At 42.0% G+C, this 23,521-nt stretch overlaps 1 protein-coding gene across 4 annotated transcripts; it reads left to right on the top strand.

The window, feature by feature from the left end:
• Positions 1 to 614: 614 nt before the first annotated feature.
• Positions 615 to 23,109, top strand: LOC120838508 (high affinity copper uptake protein 1). Of its 4 annotated transcripts, none has more exons than XM_042292441.1 (6): positions 615 to 934; positions 2,180 to 2,269; positions 11,447 to 11,722; positions 14,147 to 14,216; positions 17,604 to 17,772; positions 20,392 to 23,109. In XM_042292441.1, the coding sequence occupies exons 2-6, from the start codon at positions 2,255 to 2,257 to the stop codon at positions 20,591 to 20,593; spliced, it is 732 nt and encodes a 243-aa protein (XP_042148375.1). In that variant the 5' UTR covers positions 615 to 934; positions 2,180 to 2,254; the 3' UTR covers positions 20,594 to 23,109. The 4 variants fall into 4 exon arrangements, with proteins under 4 accessions (XP_042148375.1, XP_040064393.2, XP_042148374.1 ...); XM_040208459.3 differs by having other exon boundaries at positions 616 to 934; positions 11,447 to 11,704; XM_042292440.1 differs by having other exon boundaries at positions 620 to 934; positions 11,447 to 11,731.
• Positions 23,110 to 23,521: the final 412 nt, after the last annotated feature.

Raw genomic sequence — 23,521 nt, 5'->3', positions numbered from 1 at the left:
CGATGTGCGTTTTGCAGACAAAGATATCGCGCCAAAAGACCTTCGAAGTCGTCTTGTTTCAATAAACTATTTTTTTACGTTATTTGCTCATCCTCCAACCCATTCAGTCTGCGTGTGACGGAAACTTGTTTGTAACCGCAAGTTGGTTGCCTTCGAAATCGTTCGGTCGAGGCCATTCCGACTTCTGCTATTTCGCGCGCGCGTGCGCGTGTGTGTTCTTTTTCTGAAGTCACTTTTTTTGCCATTTGAAATCTTGATCTCCACTTTTCATGGACCACATCATCTGATACGCACGCATGTACCTTTTCGCGCGAAATCTCCTAGTTTGTGAGCTATGAACAAATATACACAAATAATAACGACGAAGACGTACCGACAGGTTTCGGTTTTGTTTTGGAGCCCTGCCGTCATGACTTAACTAAGTAGATAGATAAATACGGCTAAACTATTTGAATTTAGTGACGACTTGCGCCGCCTATCAACTGTTCTAAATTTTGACAACTAAATTTAAATTTTAACTTAAAAATACAATTATAAATGTTTTCTATCAAAAAAAAAAGAAAACATTTGTTTGTTTTCTCCATATGTTTTACTCGAGTAACTAGACCAACGCTGGACACGAGTAGAATAGGTAGGTTTTCGAACACCAAGGTGCAAAACATGTACTCGAGTGAGATCGAGAAAATGTTGGAACACATCCGGGCCTGACGTAGATCCGTGGCCTTTGGCGATTGTGGATTGTGGTGATTGCGGCGATTGGCGGTGCTTGACTTCCTTCCCTTTCTGCTTTCGTGCTTAGCTCGCCGGCCTTCAGCTTTTTCTTCGTAGTACTTATCGTAAGATCCGTGTTTGTGTGGTCGCTTGTGCATTGTGCCTTCGCGTCGCTTAACCTCTCGGTCGCGAACCCCGAGTACCTGGAATTTCGTCCGCAAAGGTGAGGTGGTTGTTTACCGACTCGACCCTCAGCATACGTGAATGCATGCGCAACAGTCACCGAAACCTCGCGTTTTACTCTCAGCATGTTTACTCCGCACAGCGCTGCTATGAAAAGGATCAAAACGCGTTCTTAACAACAGTTCAGCGTCGCGGCAAAATTAGTATAAAATCAAGATTGTTCGTACAACCTGCGTGACCCCGTCGGTCACAGTATGGTTGGTATTAGAGTCACTCTAGTTGGTATGGTGCTGTTTGCCCACATTGTACTGGGGGGCTTCCCATGGATTCCTGAGCGGGCTATCTTGTGTTTGCTTGTCCCTGCGGATTTCTGTTCACTAGGTGTTTGGGACGACTTTCAGAGGGCTCGCGAAATAGAACGTGTTACATTTCTGTATGGGGTAAAGAACTAGGGACTGCGACGAATCGTCGATTGCTAATTAAAGTCACCGCGGTTAAAATTAAAGAACGCCTGGCACGTATTTCGGCATTCGCGCGCGCTACGTTCACTGGCCTCAATCGGAGAAATTGGTGTCTCGTAGCCAAGGAGGTTATAACCTTGCTCGTAGCACACACGAGATGATCTTTACGAGTAGCGCTGAGCGCGGCAAAAATGAAAAGGGGCGTGGACGTATTTTTTTCTTTTTTTAAAATTTTTGTTTCCTTTCTTTATTATTTCGATTCACGATTTGCCCTGTGCAGATGCCCAATGCAGTTTCTGTGATATATTTTAGTCACGTAGCTAATTCAGAAAAGGCAGGACAACGTTCTTAACAAACAGTTTCGAACCCCCAAGAGCCCTTACAAATAAACTTTTTTTTTTCTCCCATTTTTACTCAGGATACGAAATTAAGAACTATCTACTCAATAAAAATTTATAAAATGAGCACTAAACGAAAATTTGGAAAAGCTATGCATTTAATTACATCCATTTTGCTAGGTGCATTGCAACATTGTTTGACAAAAATGTCTAATCCAAGTTGGTGATATTTATTTATTAAGGTTATCACAAGATACATATGATACTTTTGCAAGAAATAGATCCCCCACAAAAACGCAAGCATTAATAAACTTGGCTTTCAGTTTGACTGTTTGCTTTTTCAACAGACACCTAACTCTTGTAAATAATAATTGGATGGTGTCTTGACACCCTACCCCAATACTTTGCACTCATAATTGAATAATTTTAAGGTGTCATAGGCTTTTTATTTTAAACCTGTATGATAAGCTGATGCATTCACCACAGGTGTCCCCATCAGTCTCGTTAAATCTTGACTGCAGCGAGCCGGGCTCAGCATTACAGCTTGTGGGCCACCGATCTATGGCAGCTCTTGCTGTGAGTGGCAGCTATGAACATATATGCTTCAACTAGTGAACAATAAATAGACACACAGATTGCTTAGAGATTGCGTAGTTCATCTCTTAGGTTGTGACTGAGTAATGCCAGCTTTTTATTAGAAAGGTGCTGGAAAACGTGTTCAGAATTTCTAAAGATAAAAAAAAATAAGGTAATAAATGGCCTGGTCCTTGTGACAGTTCTCCTTCTCGTTTTGTGGGCTTTCTTTTTTTTTTATTTTGCACGCTTGAAATCAATGTATGGCAAAAACAGTGTGTGGAGCTTTTGCACGGAAAGCTCGACAGTGCCACATCTACGTGCATTCAGAATACGGGAGAACAGCTGTTTCATAGCAGGGTACACAACTCGCTCTCACCACCTGTTCACTTCCTGTGTCTCCTGTACCTTGCGCCGCGTTCATGTGAAAGTGCGTGCAGCCTTGTGTGATACTGCTCCCATATCCCGGGGAAAGCAGCTTCTTGTCGGGAGACCGCTTCATCAGGAGCTCATCTCCAATTGCTTGAATGCCGACGAGGTGGTCTGCGTAGGTCTGCCTGATCATATTTCTTTTTTTCTACTCCATCCTTTGTCTGTTTCCAGAAGGCAAGCCTTACATGCTTAGTTTCTGTTACGGTTAAAGGGCCTTTGACAGGGAATTTTTTGTGTCTGCCCCCCTTTTCCTACCGTCAATGCAATGACGACAGAGAATGGTGAACATCTGAGAACTGTGGAGTTCTGTGTACTCCACAGTTATTTTGGATTTACATGAGAAACTTTAGAATTCAAGGTCACATAGCAAAATAAACACGAGATGCTTTTGTGAGTGCCAGGTCAGCAATGGTCCTGAAGAGAGGCCACTTCAGCCTCCTTCCTAGCATCCGAGGATTCACAAAGGGGCCAGCACCTGTTCAGGCCACCTGGTCAATGTTGATGGAGTTTGGGGTCACAACTAAAACCAATCATGCTTGTGATTGCACTAGCCACTACTCAGGTACACCATACTGACTGGAGTGTACACCATACTGGCTGGAGTGTACACCATACTGGCTGTTCTTATTACAAGGAGGAGGAGTTTGCAATATTTTTATATTGGAAATTTTTAGTAAATATTGCTCAGTTAAAATTGCTTTCTGTCTCTTTTGATGTGTTTCTGTATGTATATTGTTTCTTTTTGTTCATATTTATGGAGAATTACAAATATAACAATATTGTACTTAAGTAAACAATGAACTTAGCTACTATAATGAACTTTATTTTCGCGGGCTCAATATTTCGCGAATTCAACGAAGTGTGATATTTAGAAATATTTCGCGGCCACAAAATTTTGCGAATCAGGGTGGTATGCTATATATTTGTTACCATAGGAAAACATATTTGCGGGACCTACCTTTTGCGATATTATACAAGTCACGAAGTTTACAAAGAGTAGGAAACAAAAGCACAAATCTAGCTTCATCGGTTCAAGGCAGCAATCATAATTTTATTTCTTGTAACAGGCACAAACCACCTGCAATGTTATAGACCTTAGGGTTTCTATCTTCTTTCACTGCAGAGCGAGGGAGAGTCATTGCTGCTTGAAGAAGGGAATAGTTTGACAAACATTTGCCACAGAACACCTACCATATAAATGTATATTGCATCTGACGTTCACAGTTTAATGAACATTTTAGCAGCTCTCTGATGATACGAAAGGCACAGTTGCTTAACAGATGGCCACTCCTTGAAGTTACTCGGTTTCTCTAGCTTTCGTTAAAAATAGTCAACTTGGATAGTGACTCCTTTGAGACCTTGCAATGCTATTGTTAATAGTTGTGCCCTTCCTTGGCTGTTGCGAATGGAAGAAAAATCTTACGCTGAAACTGGAGATACTTCAATCTTTCTTGAAGTAAACATTTCCAAACATGTCTTGAAGTTCTTTCTGACTGAGGTAAAACATTACAGACTGCATTATTTTTGCAGCCTTTTGAATAATTCAGTACACGAAAGCAATAACAAAGGAGGGTGGCTTTGATGTGGTCGAATCGCGTGACAAAGGTGCAAGAAATCGCTTAGGGAGATTACGTCGAGTGCATGTTTTCATTGTCCGCAGTTCCTCCTCTTGAAGGACTATCTCGGGTAGAGAGTGCCTTTTGGCCATTTCAAGATATGGTGCAAGGGCTCTGGTGTTTTTGAGTCTGTGGCTCAGGTGTGAGGCTGTCATTGCAATGTTCCTTTAAGAAGCCAGCCAGGTTAGTTTATTAAGAATATACTCGTTTTTTTGCCTGATACAAGTGACTTTATTCTCTTAAAAAGCCCCTGAAAAGAAAAAAAAAAGTTTTTTTAGACAGTCTGGTTGAAACACGCATGTCAGCAAATTATTTTACACGAAAAATTTTTTTTTTTTTTTTTTAGCAATATTGACGGCGCGAGACACGATTTAGTTGGTAGTCACCTCCTTTCCTCCTGTTCTCTCTCGGCATTTCGGGCACTTGGAGGAGAGGTGGATTGGATTGGTCATCATGTTGAGGTGGGGGGAACGTATAACCATCTCGTTGAGGTGGAAAGAGTGTATGACCATTCCATGACATCATGAACTTTGCACGGAAAATTTAAAATAAATCTCGCGCCGTCAATATTATTCTAAAATTATTTTTTCTAGAAAACTTCATTCTTTGACATGCGTGTCCTAACCAGACTGTTTAAAAAAAACATTTTTTTATTTTCAGGGGCTTTTTAAGCCCATGAAATATTTTCGCGAGTTTGTTAAAGAATATTCTTAAAAGGTTGTTCTTTTACAATGTGAAAAGCACCAAGCATTCACAGTAAGGACATTTGGAATTTAAATTAAAATTATTTTCTCACAGAATGAAAAGGTTAAACAGGAGCTCAATGAAGAGGTGTGTGGAGTCCATTGAAAATAACCCTTTAGACCTGATGTGTTATGGGACCCTCTCAGCCCTTCAAACCCCCCTTCAGACCCTTCAACCCTTTAGATGCCAAAATGACTGTGAACCATAGACGTGCCACTTTTTTTTTTTTTTAAAGGGTGATTTCAGATAAGGTCGAACAGGGGGTGGCTGGTCGACCTTTTTAATTTGCTTCATAATTTTATATGTTATTTCCCGATGTCCAAAATAAACAAAATCAGAATTATTTTCACCCAGAAAAAAAATTGTCGCACGCAAAAAATCGTACATCACGTAGAGGTGGAATGTCGCATTTGCTTGCATAGTCGGAGGGGGCAACTTTGGTGATTAATAACTAAAGTTATACTTTTTAGGTGAGTTTCATAATATTTTAGCACAATATATATGTACTTATAAATACGAAAAAAAATATTGTTATTGTTTGGTATGTTTTGAAAAATAAATAAAAAGCATCAATTTCGGCTCCTTGACCGTTTTTGCCCCAACTTTGCAGGCCTGTATCTTAGGAAATAATTTAGTCAGAAACTTCATATTTTAAGTAAATACACTACTTATAAATGGAAGTAAATTCACTAAAATTCAAATTTATTTAAGCGCGGGTTGAGGAAATTTTGGCAAGCAAACACGAGACAAGCACCAAAATAGAAATATTTTAAGGGCGATTAAAAAAGAAATCCCGTTCTCGATTTTTTTAAAACTCTGACCAGTCATTCTACTCTATTTGGAGGTTAATATCCATTAAAAACATGTTGCATTATATTGATGGTGTAATAGATACAGCACCTCTACCGAGCCCCTTCCGCGAAGATCGGCACGGTGTACCCCTGTGGTGCAACGCAGTTATTGCGACTTCTTACTGTGAGAGAAAAGTATTTTTTTATTCATTCGAGTATAGCAAGTAATAGTGTGTCACATCTTTTGGCACGTTATAATAAATTGAGCATTAAATATAATAAATTACACATCATATACAACACAGTTCTGCCTTTATAGGTTTCAAAATGGACAGATTTTGACGCAAACATTTTCTGACAGTGTGCACTTAGAGTTTCTTCCAAGGGGACCCGACAGTCCGTGCCACTTTTAAGTCACAGGTCGAAACTTCTGATGTTTTGCATAGCCACACATGCCACGACTGAATACCAGGAAAGGCGCGCTCTCCCACCCACCCTTCATTTTTGCACTCACGGAATTCAACAACGTCGTCTTCGTCCAAAATTGTGAACTTCATTCCTTTTAGTTTTTGGGAAAGACTGTTCACCATGCATTTTGCAGACTGTATGGCCTTTCCTGGGAGCTGTCTCAAGTTGTGAAGCGTTGCTTGGTGTTTGACAAGCCCTCCAACTCCGTCACAACCGTTTTGTTCCGTGACCAGTGGCCATTGGGCCTTTGGAAAAACATTTTTTTGGAATTCATGAAGTTGGAAGCGATTCTGGATGTGACTGGCGGCACCGTCACTTACATAAGTCAAATGAGAGTACACAGCAAGGTTGTCATCGACCCACTCTCTCACTTTTTGTACAGCCAGACAGGCATGAGCGGAGTCATGATGCAAGTCGTCACTGATGACGGCAAAAGTGTATGCCGACTTTCTAGTCGTCACCACACACGTAAATATTGAGACCTGTTTTTTGTTTTCAGTGGTACGCTTGAATCTCGTCAAGAAGGATAACAGTCCAGTTTTCAGCAAAGTCAAAGTGGAAGACAATGCTACCACGCTGCACGTACTGCTTTTCTTCATAGATGACTTTGCCTTGCGTCTGTCTGATATGGTTGTGAATGGTCCACCTTGAGACCGACACACGAAGCTCTTCCATAAAAGTGACCGGATCTAAAGTCTTTTTCACGAGCTCACCTGACTCCAATGCTGCCAAAACTATCTCTTCATCCTCGGAAATGTTGAGTTTTTCGAGTGTAAGAGACTGGCCTTTGGGACAATGGTCACATTCACAGGCACTGGCGCGATGGCGGGTAGCAAATGAATGCCGAGTTCAATTCCGCTGCGTCAAGTTGTGAGCCAGCAGCGTTTTGTAGAGAGGCGACACAGAGGTTATAGTTTGCGCAGTACACACAAACGCTCGCTTCTTGCTGGGGATTGCATTTAACCGATCGGGATCGCAGAGAGTAAAACTTTGTCAATCCGATGCCGTAGTGGGGATGGTCACTCTTATACTCACGAAACGCTTCTCTGATTGACCGTGTCATAAGAAGTTTCGGCCTGAGCGTTTTCTGGCCATCGAGCACAACGGAAATGACGTCCTTCTGATTGGGACTCTGCCTAAAACACTAACTCGTCTTTCATGTAGTACTCAACCGCTGCAGATATGTTTTCAGGGCTCACCTTACACCTTGTATAGGGATCGGGTACATACCACACGTCGTGGTCCTCCCTCAGCTTCCGGGACCTATTAATGATGTAGATCGATGCCTCTGGGATGATCTTCTGGACTTCATTTCTTGCCAAGGTTGATGCCAAGAGGGTCAGCAATTGACAGCGTTCCCGGGGAGAGGCTGTGGTCGCAAAGGCGCGGCGAATGTTGTCCGCCCACTCGGTGCATGTGGAGCACTTTTGCTCCGACGACCCCGATGCCACGTTTTCATATATATATATATATATATATAAGTGAAAGATGCGTACTGTCGGAGTTACTAATTCGAAGTTTATTACGACGTATATATATATATATATATATATATATATATATTTTTTTTTTTTTTTTTTTCTCTCTCTCTTTTTACAAAATAACAAGTTGCAATCATTGCGTCGCAACACAGGGACACCCCGTGCCGAGCTTCGGATAAGGGGCTCGGTAGAGGAGCTGTATCCATTGCACCATCAGTATGATGCAACATGTTTTTAATGGATATTAACCGCTAAATAGAGTTGAATGACTGGGTAGAATTAAAAAAGAAATAAAGAACGTTTTTTTTTAAGTCGCACTTAAAATATTTTTATTTTGGTGCTTGTCTCGTGTTTGCTTGCCAAAATCTCCCCAACCCACGCGTATACAGATTTGAATTTCAGTTAATTTACTTCCATTTATAAGTAGCGTATTGAATTAAAATATGACTCTTCTGACTAAAGTATTTTCTAAGATACAGGCCTGCAAAGTTGGGGGAAAACAGTCAAACAGCCGAAATTGATATTTTTTATATATTTTTTAAACATAATAAACAATAACAATATTTCTTTCGTACTGCTAAGTACACATAGATTGTGCCCAAAAATTGTGAAACTCAGCTAAGAAGTATAATTTCCGTTATTAATCACCAAATTTTACCCCTCCGGCTACGCAAGCAAATGCGACTTTCCACATCTACGTAATGTGCGACATTTTGCGTCGGACGATTTTTTTTTTCGGGGTGAAAATGATCTTGATTTTTTTTTATTTCGGACATTGTTAAATAACATATACAATTATGAAGCAAATTAAGAAGGTCGAACAGCCACCCTCTTTTCGATCGTATCTGAAATAACCCTGTATCTGTTTTGTAATTTATTCTGTATAATGCGCAATTTATTATAACGTGCAAAAGATGTGGAAGAACTATTACTTGCTATACTCGAATAACAAAAAAAAAATATTTTTCTTTCAAAGTAAGAAGTCGCAAGAACTGCGTCGCCCCACGGGGGCGCACACCGTGCCGAGCTTCGCAGAAGGGTCTCGGTAGAGGTGCTGTATCTATTACACCATCAATATAATGCAACATGTTTTTTAATCTATAGTAACCCCTAAATAGAGTAGAATGACTGGTCAGAGTTTGAAAAAAATCGAGAACGGGATTGTTTTTAAAATTGCCCTTAAAATATTTTTATTTTGGTGCTTGTCTCGGATTTGCTTGCCGAAATCTTCCCAACCCCCGCTTAAATAAATTTGAATTTCAGTGCATGTATTTACATTTATAAGTAGTGTATTTACTTAAAATATGACGTTTCTGACTAAATTATTTCCTAAGATACAGGCCTGCAAAGTTGGGGGAAAAACGGTCAAGGAACCGAAATTGATGCTTTTTATTTATTTTTTAACACATACTAAAGAATAACAATATTTTTTTTTCGTATTGCTAAGTACATATAGATTGTACTAAAAGATTATTAAACTCACCTAAGAAGTATAACTTTAGTTATTAATCACCAAAGTTGCCCCCTCCGGCCATGCAAGCAAATGCGACTTTCCACCTCTACGTGATGTACGATTTTTTGCGTCCGACAATTTTTTTTCTGGGTGAAAATAATTCTGATTTTGTTTATTTTGGACATTAGGAAACAACATATAAAATTATGGAGCAAATTAAAAAGGTCGACCAGCCACCCCCTGTTCGATCTTATCTGAAATCACCCTAAAGTAACCTAAAAACGCCAAATTTTTTTTGAATTGGGGAATTTTATTCTTTTAGTATTGCAGAAAAAATTTCTATTTATTACGCAAAAATTAGCGGCAGCAAAAAGAAAAAGGCACCAACTAAAGCGAGTGCTGTCATCTATGATCAGCGCCGCTAACTACTCGGACAAGCCTAACTTGAACGTGGAATTGAGGGCTACCGAAAAAACCACTGGACGAGCTGAGCTCACCCATGGCATTTTTAACTAGAAAGCGGCCGACGAGCTCAGCTCGTCCAAGGCACTTAAAGGGTTAATATGTTATTGAAAGTTCATTCCAAACATTGAATTTTACATGCATTCTGTAACTATAAAAGATGAACGATAAGAACCAATGTGTACTGTAACCTGGGTGCAAGCAGCTGTACACAAAAGCGTTCAGGCCAAATAAAGATAACCGTATTATTTGTCACGAAAAATATTTTTCCAGGTACTCACAATGCCACTGGGTAAATTGCTGAGATGTACGATAGTTTCACAAATCCGACTATGTGTTCCACACGCACAGATCTGCACTATCAATAGCACGCTTGGCGAAAACCACGAACGGAAAAACAGCGTCCGCCGCCATTGAGAAATCCTGAGCACGGACGCGGTGTCGTCGTTGGTGCCATCGGGGTGGTGTCCCCGACGTCTTTCTCACTCGCTGGACGAGCTTCTGAAGCCGGACGGACGAAGAGGTGCAAGAAACAGGACACCAAGAGACCTTCTTTGCCCTCACGCTGAGCTGTTCTAGAAGATAGGTCCCACGCATGGAACGGAAAGTCGACACTGAGTGTCCGCTCATTGCGGTCAACAGATACAAAATGGCCAAAAGACTTCCCCGGTGCATACTTCCTGAAGGGTCATGAGATCTCCCCCCAGACCTGTTAAAAAAATGTTGATGGGTGCTGTGCTTCCACGGAAAAGGTTGGCACAGATCTTACAGGCCTCTAAAAAAACTGACGGGTCACTTACACCCGTTGGAAATTCTTGAAGGGTACGTCAGACCCTTTAGAAAACTTCGACAGACATCTGAAACCCCTCAAAAGTTTTTAAAAGGTATTTCAACGCATTTCAGAAATCCTGGTGGGCCCCATGTTTTTTTAATAGGGGACAATCATAGGAGTTATTCTAGGTCAGGATAATTATTAAAATTGAAACATTGATTTGTGTTATGCTTACCAATATGTGTGTTTCTAAAAAAAGAGTATCTTGTTTCCATAATTAATTATATCTTCAAACATTGTTTTTAAGGAAAAGATAGTTGAAGCATGCCTGACTTAAATTGAATTTAGGTATTCATACATACATACTACATTTCTTAGGGCCGAGTGTTGACACCAGCCGATTAACCTATGTAGCTCATTATCAGCCTGAAAAAAAAAAATGCTCATGGTCAAGTCATGCGACTATGTGGTCTTGGATGTATGCTCTGTTCACGTTTCATATGTTTTCAGGATCATCCCCCCCACCCCTGAGCCAAAAAACGGATGTTTTGTTCATGCCGCTATGTTCTTTTTCCTACGTATTGTAAACAAAAAGGTGTGAAGTGCATTGATTACGTGGGCAAGCGAGCATGGTGCACGGAACAGCATCCAGAATGCAGTAGTAACTGGAAAAGAAAAGAAATTACTGCTTTACGCTGCAGTAAATTTAGCACCATTCAGTCGGCTTAAAACGCCTGACTGCAATAGACTGATCTCACCAACCACTCGGTGTTTGCTTGACACTACCATGGTCTTAGTCGAGAAACATGCTGAAATTCAAAACCACTAGTATTTAAAAAAAAATATGTCCTGAAATCGGAAATCAATGGCATTCTGCAGCGTGTTCCACAGAGTGTGAAAGCAATCATGCCGATACTCATCATGATGCGACCATGCAAGTTTTTCTTTTTACCTCTTACAGCATCAAGACACAGGAATGGCCCACGACCACCACGGACACGGTGGCATGCACGACCTCGTAAACGCAACATCCGGTCCCATGGTGACCACCCCGCTTCAGGCGATTCTGACGGCAGTGCTGGCGTCCACAGCGGCGACGGCCCCCGCGCACCACATGGCTCCTGGCACTCAGTCTCCCCACACCGACGGGCACGGCCACATGAACGCGCACGACAGCAGCATGGGGGGAATGCACGACATGGGTGGAATGCACGACATGGGTGGAACGCACGACATGGGGGGGATGGTAGGTGCCCCTCAGTGTTCCGTCACGTTCGGAGCTCATGTCACGTTTGGAGCTCACGGCAATCTGGTTTGAAATGGAAACTTGCATGCAACCATTGTGCGGTGGCAGCGGGTGCACTGCTTGTAATATATTGCAACAATGCATAAAGTTGGGCGAGTTGGTTTGATATATCATGAAAGGGGAACAGCGCGAAAATAAACGAGGGATGAGAAGAAGAGGTAACGACAGACACGGCGCTGACTAGCAACCAGGGTTGTAAAGTACCTAGGTACAAGTAACTGGAAATCAATATCTAGGTACTTCTGTTGTACCTAAGGTACAAACCTAGGTACTTCCTTTTCTTGCTACCTGTATCTGTATGTCAGGTACATTTTGCAGTAACTTGTAATTAAGTGAAGTTACTTTTTGCAGGTACTTTTTCATTAACTTCGTCAAAATGGTAGAGACTATAGACCTTAAAGTATTAACACACCACCATACGCCGTGATTAACATTGAGTTGGGTACGACTTGGGAGGCACTAACTTGACCGAACAACGTTTTAGCGAACAAAGCCCCGCCCATGATGTTTCATCTAACTACACGTTAGAAAATGGTGGTGTTCATTTGAGCGAACAAAAGCGATGCCGTTCTTGGGACACCAATTTATTGAATCGCTTCGGAACCCTGTTTAGAGAAAATAGTGACCTGCTTCCTTCATCTCAAACTGAAATCGACTTCAGTGCGTGTTTGAAGCTGCACTGACAGCTATAGAAGGGAGGAAATAACTTGAAAGATGTGCGCAGTTTTTGTTGATTGTATCTTGTCCGAGTAGTGGCTCTCTTTTGCAGTTAATACAATATAAAATGTAATTGAAATAAATTATAATTGCAGTCGTAAAGCAATGTAACATCGCCTATATAATACTGTTTTCACTCAATAAATTGGACTCATATGTTGCAATTATTGAAACTGAAAAATTCCTAAAAGAAAAAAAAAAAAAGCTTATTTTTCGTCCGACTAATAAAAAAATACAAGGAAGCTTGAAGTTTTTTGCTGGTCGTCGCAAAGGTTAGGTGCATATCCACTCGACTCATGCGTTTCTTCATGCGGCCAATGTCTTCTGGGCCCGTCGACAACAGCACCGTCTCTGGGGTTAAAAACATCAATATGTGACTTTCGGCGGCTTCAGCGTAATATGGTAGACAGTGGATGCTATGTCCTCGCTAAACCAATTGCAGCGTGGCGATAAGTCACGTGAGGACTCAACTTTGATGTGGATATTGCATTGACACCAAGAAAGCACATTTATCAAACTCGTTTTTGAGTGTATATTTAGTATAAAAAACTATATTTTCAATATATTCTGATACATTTGGGGAAAATAAATAAAGTATCTTTGAAGTAACTTTACCTGTACCTAGGCACATTTATGAACGAGTACCTAGATACATACCTTGGTACCTTTTCGTATGAGTAGCCGTAACTGTATCTTAGGTACATTTTTAAGGTAACTTTTACAACCCTGCTAGCAACTGAAAGTTTATTTGTGCACAAAAGACACTAAATAGGAAAAAAAAAACACAAACAACCCGTTAAAATGGTTCCACGCTCACGCTTATCTGCGATTAAACAAACTTGCTACAAGTCATGATAAAGTTCATTTCGTCACTCATCAGAGCTAAGGACTGTGCGCTGACACATGCAAGGGAGATTGATGAAGCATTTTTTATATCTGATAAAGGAGAGGAAGTGTGTGTCAGTGCGCCATCCTTGGCTCTGATGAGTGACGAAGTGAACTTTATCATGGCTCGTGGCAAGTTCGTTTGATTGCAGATAAGCATGTGCGTGGAACCATTGTAATGGGTTGTTTGTGTGGTTTTTTTTTCTCTTTATTTGGTGTTTTGTGCACAAATAAACTTCCAGTTGCTAGCTGGCGCCGTGTCTGTCGTTACCTCTTCTTCTCGTCCCTTGTCTATTTTCACGCTGTTCCCCTTTCATGTTGTAATATATTGTTTGTCTAAAATAGTGATGTGCAAAGTGGGAGTCGTGACACCCCCCTCCTTCTTTCCTCCTCCCAGGAGGGGGGGTGGGAAGAGGAATGTCGCTGGACGGCTTACGAATACTTCGGGGGTCGCCTTCCCTTAAAAGTTTGTGCACCTCTGGTTTAGAATACTTGCACTCTCCTTTAGTTATGCCTCACTGTTCGATTTATACCTATTGTTGGGGGGACTGGGCTGCTGTTATCTTTGAACGGTTTGTCAGGCAAGGGATGACCTTTGTGATTAACAAAAGCTTCTGCTAGCTATGCTGTTTCCATCCCGACTCTAAACCCCTATCTTCTCTTCTTTGTGCGCGAATAGGGGGTAGATCTTTCTAAGAACTCACTCCGTCTGTTCACGTTGCTCCTCGTATAATTTCAACTTTTGTATTGCAGATGATGTACTTCCACTTTGGACTTACGGAAACCGTTCTGTTCAAGAACTGGGCAGTGAATTCTGTTGGAGGTGAGTTGCTTCCATCGATTAAGCAACTGCAATGAGCCCGGAGTATCAGCAAAGGAGAACATGCAATCTTCGACCAATCAAAATTAAAAAGGACCGCGAGACGAAAGCTGACGGGGAACAAAGTAACTTCTTTCTCGCATTCAATTATTTCGCCAGGACAATACCGGGTATCCTGTGCAGTGCATTGTGCTCTGAAGTGGCCATTCGCTCTTCCCCGTGCGAGTTGAAACGGGGCAACACCTGCGTCCCATCAGCTCTTGACCCGAACTAGACGCAAGATTTTACTGATTGTGCGAGATCAAATCTGTGTTATTTACGAAAAATGGCTACTTGTAACATTGTCAGAATTATATGAAACCTACGGTGAAAGGCTGGTGCATAAAAGAGTAGGAAATATGTGCGGATGTGGGCCAGGGCTATTCTATAGATGGCACCAGTGTTTGCCGCACAATGAAAACATTGACGGTTACTTGGCGCATTCTGCAAATTAACTGTGACATTCACGAGGCGCTGCAGACAGTTGCACTGCCGCGTTTAAACTTGGCCGACTCTTGTACCGCCAAATTCAGTGGGACAATTTAGAGGGAAAATTGTGATGTCACTCAACATGACGTCGTGCAACATTGATTCCCGACTAAATTTGGTAGAGCAATTTTCCCGCCGAATTTAGCGGGTCAAGACGTATACACCAACATTACTAGATCGGGTAAGCCGACAAGCTCCAACAAAGAGTTGACGCGCTCTCATTCACTGCCGCGCGACAGCGCTGTTGTCGCAGCAGGCCTGAAGCCGCTCAGTCCGACGCCTCGCTACACTTAGATATGCTGTGAAACACATTGTTTTCGTGTGGGTTTACAAAGTGTATTACCAACGACTGTTGCCACTGTGATAATGTCCAGATTAAGGGGGGACATGGGCCTAAATTTTAAATTTTTTCGAAAAAATTCATTTTTTTAATTTTGAGGTTTTCAGTTTTAGAAACTAATTATACACCCTTACACCAAATTTGATAACCATACGCCAAATAGTTACGTTGATATAAAATGTTTTCAACACATTGTGAGGCAGTAACAAAGTAAAGGAGTTCAATGTTCGAATGCATTTTTCTGAGTTCCACTTTTTGCTGCAAATTTCATACGAAGGAATCTTTTGTTCGAAGGTGAAAGTATTCTGATACCACAGTCAAGATGTTTCTGAACTGAAATTTACTCAGGAATTGGGCTATCTACTTTATTTTGTTTTAAGTTGAGGTCCTCAGTGATAAAAAATTAGATTTTCAAAAATTGACAGAGGACAGATATGCATCTATTAGTTTGAGGTAATAACACTTCCTGAAATATTTACATTTAAGTTATTTAAACTAGATGGCCCGAGGTGCCATATCCCCCACTTTATATTCAAGCAGTCAAAATGATGCTTAATAGCTTCATTTGCATATCATAGATTTCTTAATGAAAAGTGACACATCATCTTATGCAGGTATGTACATTTGTCCTAGAGAGCTGAAAGTTTTCACAGTACACTTAAATCTGAAGCTCAATCTCCCCTGAATATTTCATTCCGATCACTTGAGTAGTTAAAAAGTTTGACCTCTAGCCAGTGTCCCCCCTTAAGACAACATTTCCTGGAACTTTAGAGCTGGATTTATTCCTGCTGGGCCTTTGTAATTTTGGCAGTCTTCCACATTCGACACCAAAGCAAGCAAGCTCGGAGAAATGACTGCATCTGTCGTGATTTCCGGCACAAGAACCGCTCTGTTTTGGTCGTTTGTGGACTGAAATACCAAGAATTTTTCTCTTCTGATGTCATGTGTTTGTGTCAGAAGTTTAAGCATAAACTCCTGCATACATGCCACATGTAGTACACAGCCTCTTTTTATTCAGCCTCCAGCAGGCATGACTGAGGAGGTCCTATGTCATCAAGATAATCTCCTTGTGGTTTGTCTAATTTAAGGAAGGATCATCTGGTTGGGGGAAGAGGGGTAGGTTGAGGAGGGAAAAAAAAGAATGCGAGTCTCATAACCAGTCCTCTTTATTTCCAGAGACCAGTCTGTGTAAACAAAACCCCAATTACTGTTTATGCTTTATGAATGTGAAGCATTTATTCTGGGCACTAACTAGTCAAAGTAAAAACAATCTTTTCAAAGTCTTAGGTTCTTGTAGACAATAAGGAATCAGGATACACAGTAGCAGCAGCCTGTTTTCATATATTGTTGTGTTATTGTGCGTTTGGCATATCACTGCACAAATATTGTGACTGGTATACGAGGCTGGCATACTTATCAATGTTGTGGTGTTTCCTTGCCAAGGAAAACAAATGGTAGTAGTCGGTTGCAAGGGGGTGGATAGCTCCTCAATATTATACATTCAGTTTGCTTCTAATTGTGCTTCCAGTGACACAGGTTTCTGTAGCTCTTTAGGAACACAGATAAAGGTGCCTGAACTGCATGTACTGTTCAGAGGCATGACACGGTGAATTGATAAAGTGGCCAGTCATTACGGTGAATTGATAAAGTGACCAGTCATTCTTTGAATGGGTCTAAAGATGTCCATAACAGATTTAATAAAAAGTAGAGGACTTAAATGTCAAGGTCAATACCACCTCTGAATGAAAGAGACACTTTGCTCTTGTGAGCGATTTCTATATGATCTTTCGATGCTGTCATCACCACTAGATTTGGAAGAAAAGTTTAGCTTGTTTAAGAGCAAGATGATTGAGTGTTTGCTTTGCTCCAGAGTTTCTCAAAATTCTGGAGAAAATTGAAGCTTTCTTTTCATGCAAATTCTAGTGCACAAAGGAAGAGTGCCTTGCGACACCAGGTGACAATCTAGGTATACCGAGCAGAAAAATTTATAATTCATTATGCATGTTGATCAAGCCCCCTGGGAAGAGGAACGAAAGATCAGTCAAGAGACAGTAAAAACAATAATGTTAGGACAGAGGTTTTCTGAATTCATGGAACATTGCACAAGCAATTTCCAGGTAATGGTGCAGAGGTATCAATAAAAGCCAATAGATAATAAACATTATGCTAAACAAAGTATGCAGTATGCTGGTCATATTATTGGAACTTTTCTACAAGTAAGGCTAATAGTTCTCAGTGATCACAACCTCCAAATATTGCTAGTATAAATCGGCTCTTCTGTAAGAGCGAAATTTGTTTTTATTGGCAACTAATCTCGCAGCAGTTTGGCGCGTCACCTCAAAAACTGAGTGCAATCCCCCCCAGAGTCATTTCATACCACATCAAATTGTACAAAGCATGCTAGGCAGTAGTTAGAGCGGTGTTCCATGGAATGCGCCGAATACTGCAAGCTATATACTATAGTCACAACTGGACCAATGTTTACACCCTGTGTCATGCTCATTCCATTTGTTTTTTGCCAGGCATGGTGGGTTCGGTGGTGGGCGTCTTCATCATGGCTGCCATGTACGAGGGACTCAAGTACTTCCGGGAGCACCTGTTTCGCCTGCACTTCTCGAGCATGCACTATTCCTCGGTGGCCGTCACGGGCCAGGACGGCCGCACCCTCACCGAAGTGCACCAGATAGCCAGGTGGGGATGTCTGCCTAGGGTCATCGATGGGTCACAAACATTTTTTTATCGCTCCGCAGTCAACAAGATTGTGGCATTGGCCAACGAGAATGCCGAGGAACGAATTTCAAAAGAAAAAAAAAGTGTGAATGTAATGAGCCACATCGGTTTCATAAGCTGGTGGGGACTGTACGTAGTATTAACTGCTTAGAATGTGAAACATTCAAGGCCATACAGAGTCCTTGAATACGCTACTTACTGGTCAGAAAACTTCTCCGTGACGCTATGGGAGAGCTTGGTAAGCGACCACACGCAGCACTGCCGTCGGGGGAAGGGGGGGGGGGGGGGGGGGGGGGGGAGGGAGGGAGGGAGGGAGGGAGGGAGGGGAGGGGAGGGGAGGGGAGGGGGGGAGGGGAGGGGAGGGGAGGAGGAGGGGGACGGCGGCAGCGGCGGGGGGCTGAGAGCCGCCAATCTGGCCAATTTCAAACCCACTCTGAAGGAGCCACCAATCTGAACAAGCCACCACTCTGAACGAGCCACCGACTGACTTCTGTATTCATTTATTTTGCTTTCCAGTTAGGTCAAGGCTTGAATTCGGTTCTGCAGCTTGGAATTCTTAGTCAGAAACACAGTCAACAAAAATTGGAAGTGTGCAACAATGCTTAATACACATTTTTTGCGACCGCTATCTTTAGCGCCACTTTTATTTTGATTACAACTTTCTTCTAGATAAGTTCTTGCTGACACCATTGTCCGACAGAAGAACAGAACACAACTTGATTTTTTTGCACAGGATAGTAAATGGAATGATAGATAATGATTCACTTTTATCCAATATTAATATCCATGTCCCCTCCCGTTTGACTAGGAATCGTTCTACTTTTAACTCAAAAACATTAACTGTTTTATGGAGCGAGCCGATGTCATCAGCTTTGAAACTGTGCCAAACAGCATCTAAACTTCTTTCTCCAAGTGAAGCCAGCTCCCAGCTATGAAACCATGCGAAGAGCCTAGCCAAACGGCACCTAGTTTCCCCGATCCCAAAGGAGCGGAGTAAAGCTGATGGATTTCAGCTTCAGTCCCATTGACTGGCGCATGTCAACGAGGCTCCCATTGGCCACTGCGCGTCAGTTTCAACGACCGGCACACCATGACGCTGCATGTCCGTCAGTGCGCTGGTAACACAAAACGTCCAAGAGCAGAGCGGCGAAAAGAGGGCACGCTCTGCCGTCGAGGCAGATATGCTGCAGACTGAATAAGGGAACAGAAAAATGACGTGCATGCTTTCGCATTCACAACTCATACGAAGTACTTGGATGTACCTCGAGCCTTTTTATGTTAGTAGTACATCTGCAGATCTTCACCGTTGTCACGCATGCAATCACTGTTCAATTGCTTTGACAATCCAGATATTGAAACATTCAGCGACTTTTCTGTTTACTCCAAGCAATTGCAAGGGATCGCTACCTATCCGTGATGTGTTTCATTTGTTTTGTGTCAGTTTGGCGTTTACTCATTCTTTGTGCACCAAAGTGAAGACCTTTGGGTTGTTTTTGGGCACACGAAAATAAAGATTATTATTATTTTTATTATTAAAGTAAGCGTCTTCAGCTACATACATTCAGCCAACTGATCAAACTTCCTTTTCTGCAACCATTCTCCAAAATTATATACTGTAAATGACTTAATTTTCGCAAAGACCTAATTTTCGCGAATTTCACGAATCGCCTACAATTCGCGAAAAAATAGGTCCCGCAAACAATTCCGATAAAATGTAAACACAGTGGAACCTATATTGAGATTTTACCGCGTCGTGAAAATTAGAACCCGCAAATCATTCCAGAACTTCAGCTTTGACCTAAATCACGAAATATTGAGCCCGCAAAAAATAAGTCGTTTCCTTGACACGATTCCTCGATGTCGCCATCAAACTTCAGCACCTCAAGTAGTGCCATCAAGTGGAGGCATTGCGAACCTGTATGCTTAATTGTCCGACTCTTTTTCGCTCGTAAAAACACAATTTTGTTTGAAAAAACAATAACAAGCCTATTTCTAAATTATGTCGTTAGAGATCAACAAAGAATTACCGGTGTTTGCATACAGTGATCAATTACAGACGTAAAAAAAATGTCGATCTATGAGAAAGATTTTCTAGATTAGTCCTAATTGTGACGGGGTGACTCACTGAAGGTGCATTCACACTGCCGTTCGAATTGTAACCGCAAAGCGAGTCCGCTTACTTTCATCATCAAATGCAAGTGAAATTGTATTAGATCTTCAAGCAAACCGCATTTGCAACCGCTTTGCAGACGTGGTTCATTCGCTGGTGTGAATATGGCACAAGAGTGGGGTGGCCAAACGAAAATGACCCCTCCAAGACAGGTGGCGCTCCTAGCGGCAGTTTTTGACCCTGTACCAAACTTTAGCCAAAGTTTCGTGACCAGTAGCGTGTTGAAGGCCGTACTACATTTGTAAGCCCATTTTCATTCATTATTATTATGGTGGTGGAACACGCACCTCGAGGATCCCCTTTAGTTTCTGAAGCATCATAGATACCCGGCCACACGTGACAGTAGCAAAGTAGTCCTTTCAGAACAGACATTGATCCACTGGACTGTGTCCCACTGCTTTGTTTTACAGGAACAGGATTGTCAGTTGGGCACACTTCCTCCAGACATTCCTGCACATGGTACAGGTGGTGCTGAGTTACTTCCTCATGCTGATCTTCATGACGTACAACGTGTGGCTATGTCTGGGCGTAGTCCTAGGGGCAGGTTTTGGCTACTTCATCTTCGGGTGGAAGAAGGCGACGGTCGTGGACGTCACCGACCACTGTCACTAACGTCGACCCCTGGCCGATCCAGAAAAGGAAACGATTGTCATACTTGTCGATGCCGAGTTCGAAGCGACGCATCGGTCAACGGCTACGCGCGAACCTAGACGTCTGTACAGGAATAGGGTCCTCAAACTTGTTCGTTCCTGGGGCTTGTAGATTTACCGTGGTGTGATCCTCCAGTGCTGAATGCAGATCCCGACATACTGTTTGCGAGCAAGAGTGAGTGGATTATGTATCTGAAGTCCTTAAAAGATGATTTTTCCATCCTCGCAGATGTGCTAGGAATTGCGATCTTGCCCGTGAACAGTATGTAGGTTTACATAGGCCTCGAGATGGAACCGAGTATCAAGTGATGTTTTCAGAGATGAGAGAGTGGCCCTGTTTCTGCCCATGTGCTGTTGATCAAATCGACTGCTTGTATGTTGGGGAGCGTTTTCGAAGACTTTTTTTTGGTCCGGCAACTTTGCACAGGCCATTCAAGAATGACAATGGCGGGAATCGCGCTGCAAAATGTGCGGTGGTGCTTCAGCACGCAGTACGTGTTTTTGCCGTGTTACAACCTAGCCTCAAGCCACTTGCACAGTAACACTTGCTGGCATTTGTTGTGAAGCCACTTTATGGGACCAGTAGTTTTTCACAACTCTGCCTCAGTTTTCGTACGAGGTCTGGTACAATAAAGACGAAAAAAAGTATGGTGATGTTGACTCCCCAGGTGTGTACTTTGTTTTGTAAATCGATGGTAACGGCTAATGTATGTTCAGTTTCTGTTGAGGTAAACAAACTCGCAACTTTCAAGGCCAACGACTGGAAACAGTTGATGCCATGTGAATGGCGATTTGTATTACTTGAGATTACATCCTTACAGAACTGGCAAGCACCTAGCCATTGTGAGCTCCTTTATCACCAATAATTGTACCTAATTACTATTAGTTCTGTCATTTATCAATCTGTGCTTTCTAGATTGTTTTTTGTTCCTGAAATAAGTGTTCAGAAATTACGGTCCTCGGAAAATATGTACAAGTTTATTCGTCTTAATCCCTTTATAGAGCTAAGTAGCTTTGTGGAGCCCTCGAAATAAATTCAAGTTGCTCTTTCTTCGTACCCTACTTACCATGGCGACATTTCATATCGTAAATGTTTAAAGATTTGGACATCGTAGTAGCTCAAAATCAACATCTGGTTTTATGGGTGTTTGATTTTGAATGGCTCCTTGAGAGTTGTTAGCTGGGAACCAGCATTTTGTTTGTTTTTCCCTCGTTTCTCCCGATGCAACAATGCACACATTGGAACTGCTTAAACTTCGATTTCCTTTGTCAATTTGCCAAAGAATTTTGCTTAGAATAAACAAAGCAAGAAAAATGAAGTGTTTAGACTTTGATCAGATGTACACTTTTTGCTGGCTGAGGTTTCAGAGTCCGATCAAGAGCCCCAGTCGCCAAGTGTAAATTTACACGGCTGTGCATATTACACTCGAGCACACTGCTGTGCCCAGTCTTCAAATTGCCATCCTACAACTTGAGCCAAAACTGCCCACTTGTTCACATGTTGGAACCTTCTGCCAGTCTCCCATTTCATTCTGTTCTCCCCATCTGCAATCTGTTAGAATGCTCCTCCTTAAAGAGCTTGTTGCATTTCTTCTTGTGCTTGTCGAAACGTAATTGCATGCCCAAAGTGTCGTGTGGGCTCTGCCAATCGATAATTTAATCCGAGCTGTAGTCCTTTCCTCAGCGTGGATTTGTCACTGCTCTAACAATGGATCCGCAGTAGTGGAAGCTATGTGACGGAGTTTTCCCCGTCGTAAGTGGCAGTACTTACGAGGAGCTTACACACGACAGTGCATGTGTGTGTGTGTGTGTGTGTGGAGGGGGGGGGGGGGGCGTGAGTGTGTGTGGATGTGTGTGCTTATTTGCAAATGCAGTGCTACTATTTTCCTGTTATTTGTAGCATATTCATCTCGCTACTCATGCAGGCTTAAATTTTAAGTTCACAGTGACAAATCTGTGCCATGCAGATAAACTCACACCTGTTGGAACTGTACGGTATACTGCTGTGAAGGCTAAGTGCTCTTTGGGGTGGGGAAATCGCATCCTGGTTTTGTACAGACCGTACAAGAACGTAGAATAGCACTAGCAAAATTTGATGTTTGGGAGGGTAGTGTACTGCTATCGCTGTTGGTGATGTAACGTGTTTGCATCTTGAGGGAAGAGAGCTGAAGAGGTTCAAAGGAATGCTTTCATACAAGGTTTAAAGTGTATACGTTGGAAAATTACTGTGATAACATTCTGAGATATCATTCTTTTTTTTTTTTCTTTGCTCATACCATTTTTTAGAAAACATTGTTAAAAAAATGGTTGTAATTGTTTTCTATTTGATCCTCATATTCAAACTCTCTGCCATGTTGCAGCGTACTCGTATATGGGCCGGGCAACCTTGATGGGTGCATTTCTTGTAATTTTGTACTGCTTTTTAAAAGTGGATATTTTTGTTTCATTATTGTTAGTATTAAAAGAAATGCGACTTGTGCTGCTGTTTTGTCTTTATTGCAAGGTGGCCATGGCATCCCCTGTTGTAACCTCAGACTCTCTAGCTTTGAAGCTACTATGCTGTCACCGTTGAGTGGGATGGTGTCATCTTTCCCAGGTTTTGGGAAGAACTTAATTCTGCAAACTGAAAGTGGCAGAAGCATGTGTCAGCTTGTGCTGAACAGAATTTCACATAAATAGGGCAAATCAGTTTGAAGAAGGCTTTTGGTTCTTGTCTTCGTAACTGTTTGAAACTGCATCTCGTTTGTACTAAGTGGCACTTGGGACTCGCTGAGAAGGTGAGAACGGCACAGGCAAAGCACAGCGGACGGCATGAAGCGCATGCTGGAATCTAGGCATCCTAGACGTCCTGCCGCTCTCATTCGGTTCGTGACTATAGCTTTGGCAAGTA

This window comes from Ixodes scapularis, unplaced genomic scaffold (genome assembly GCF_016920785.2).
Source record: "Ixodes scapularis isolate PalLabHiFi unplaced genomic scaffold, ASM1692078v2 PGA_scaffold3__209_contigs__length_174095766, whole genome shotgun sequence".
Lineage (NCBI taxonomy): Eukaryota > Metazoa > Arthropoda > Arachnida > Ixodida > Ixodidae > Ixodes > Ixodes scapularis.
The sequence above is the reverse complement of the archived record's forward strand: the minus strand, read 5'-3'. Positions and strand labels throughout refer to the sequence as shown.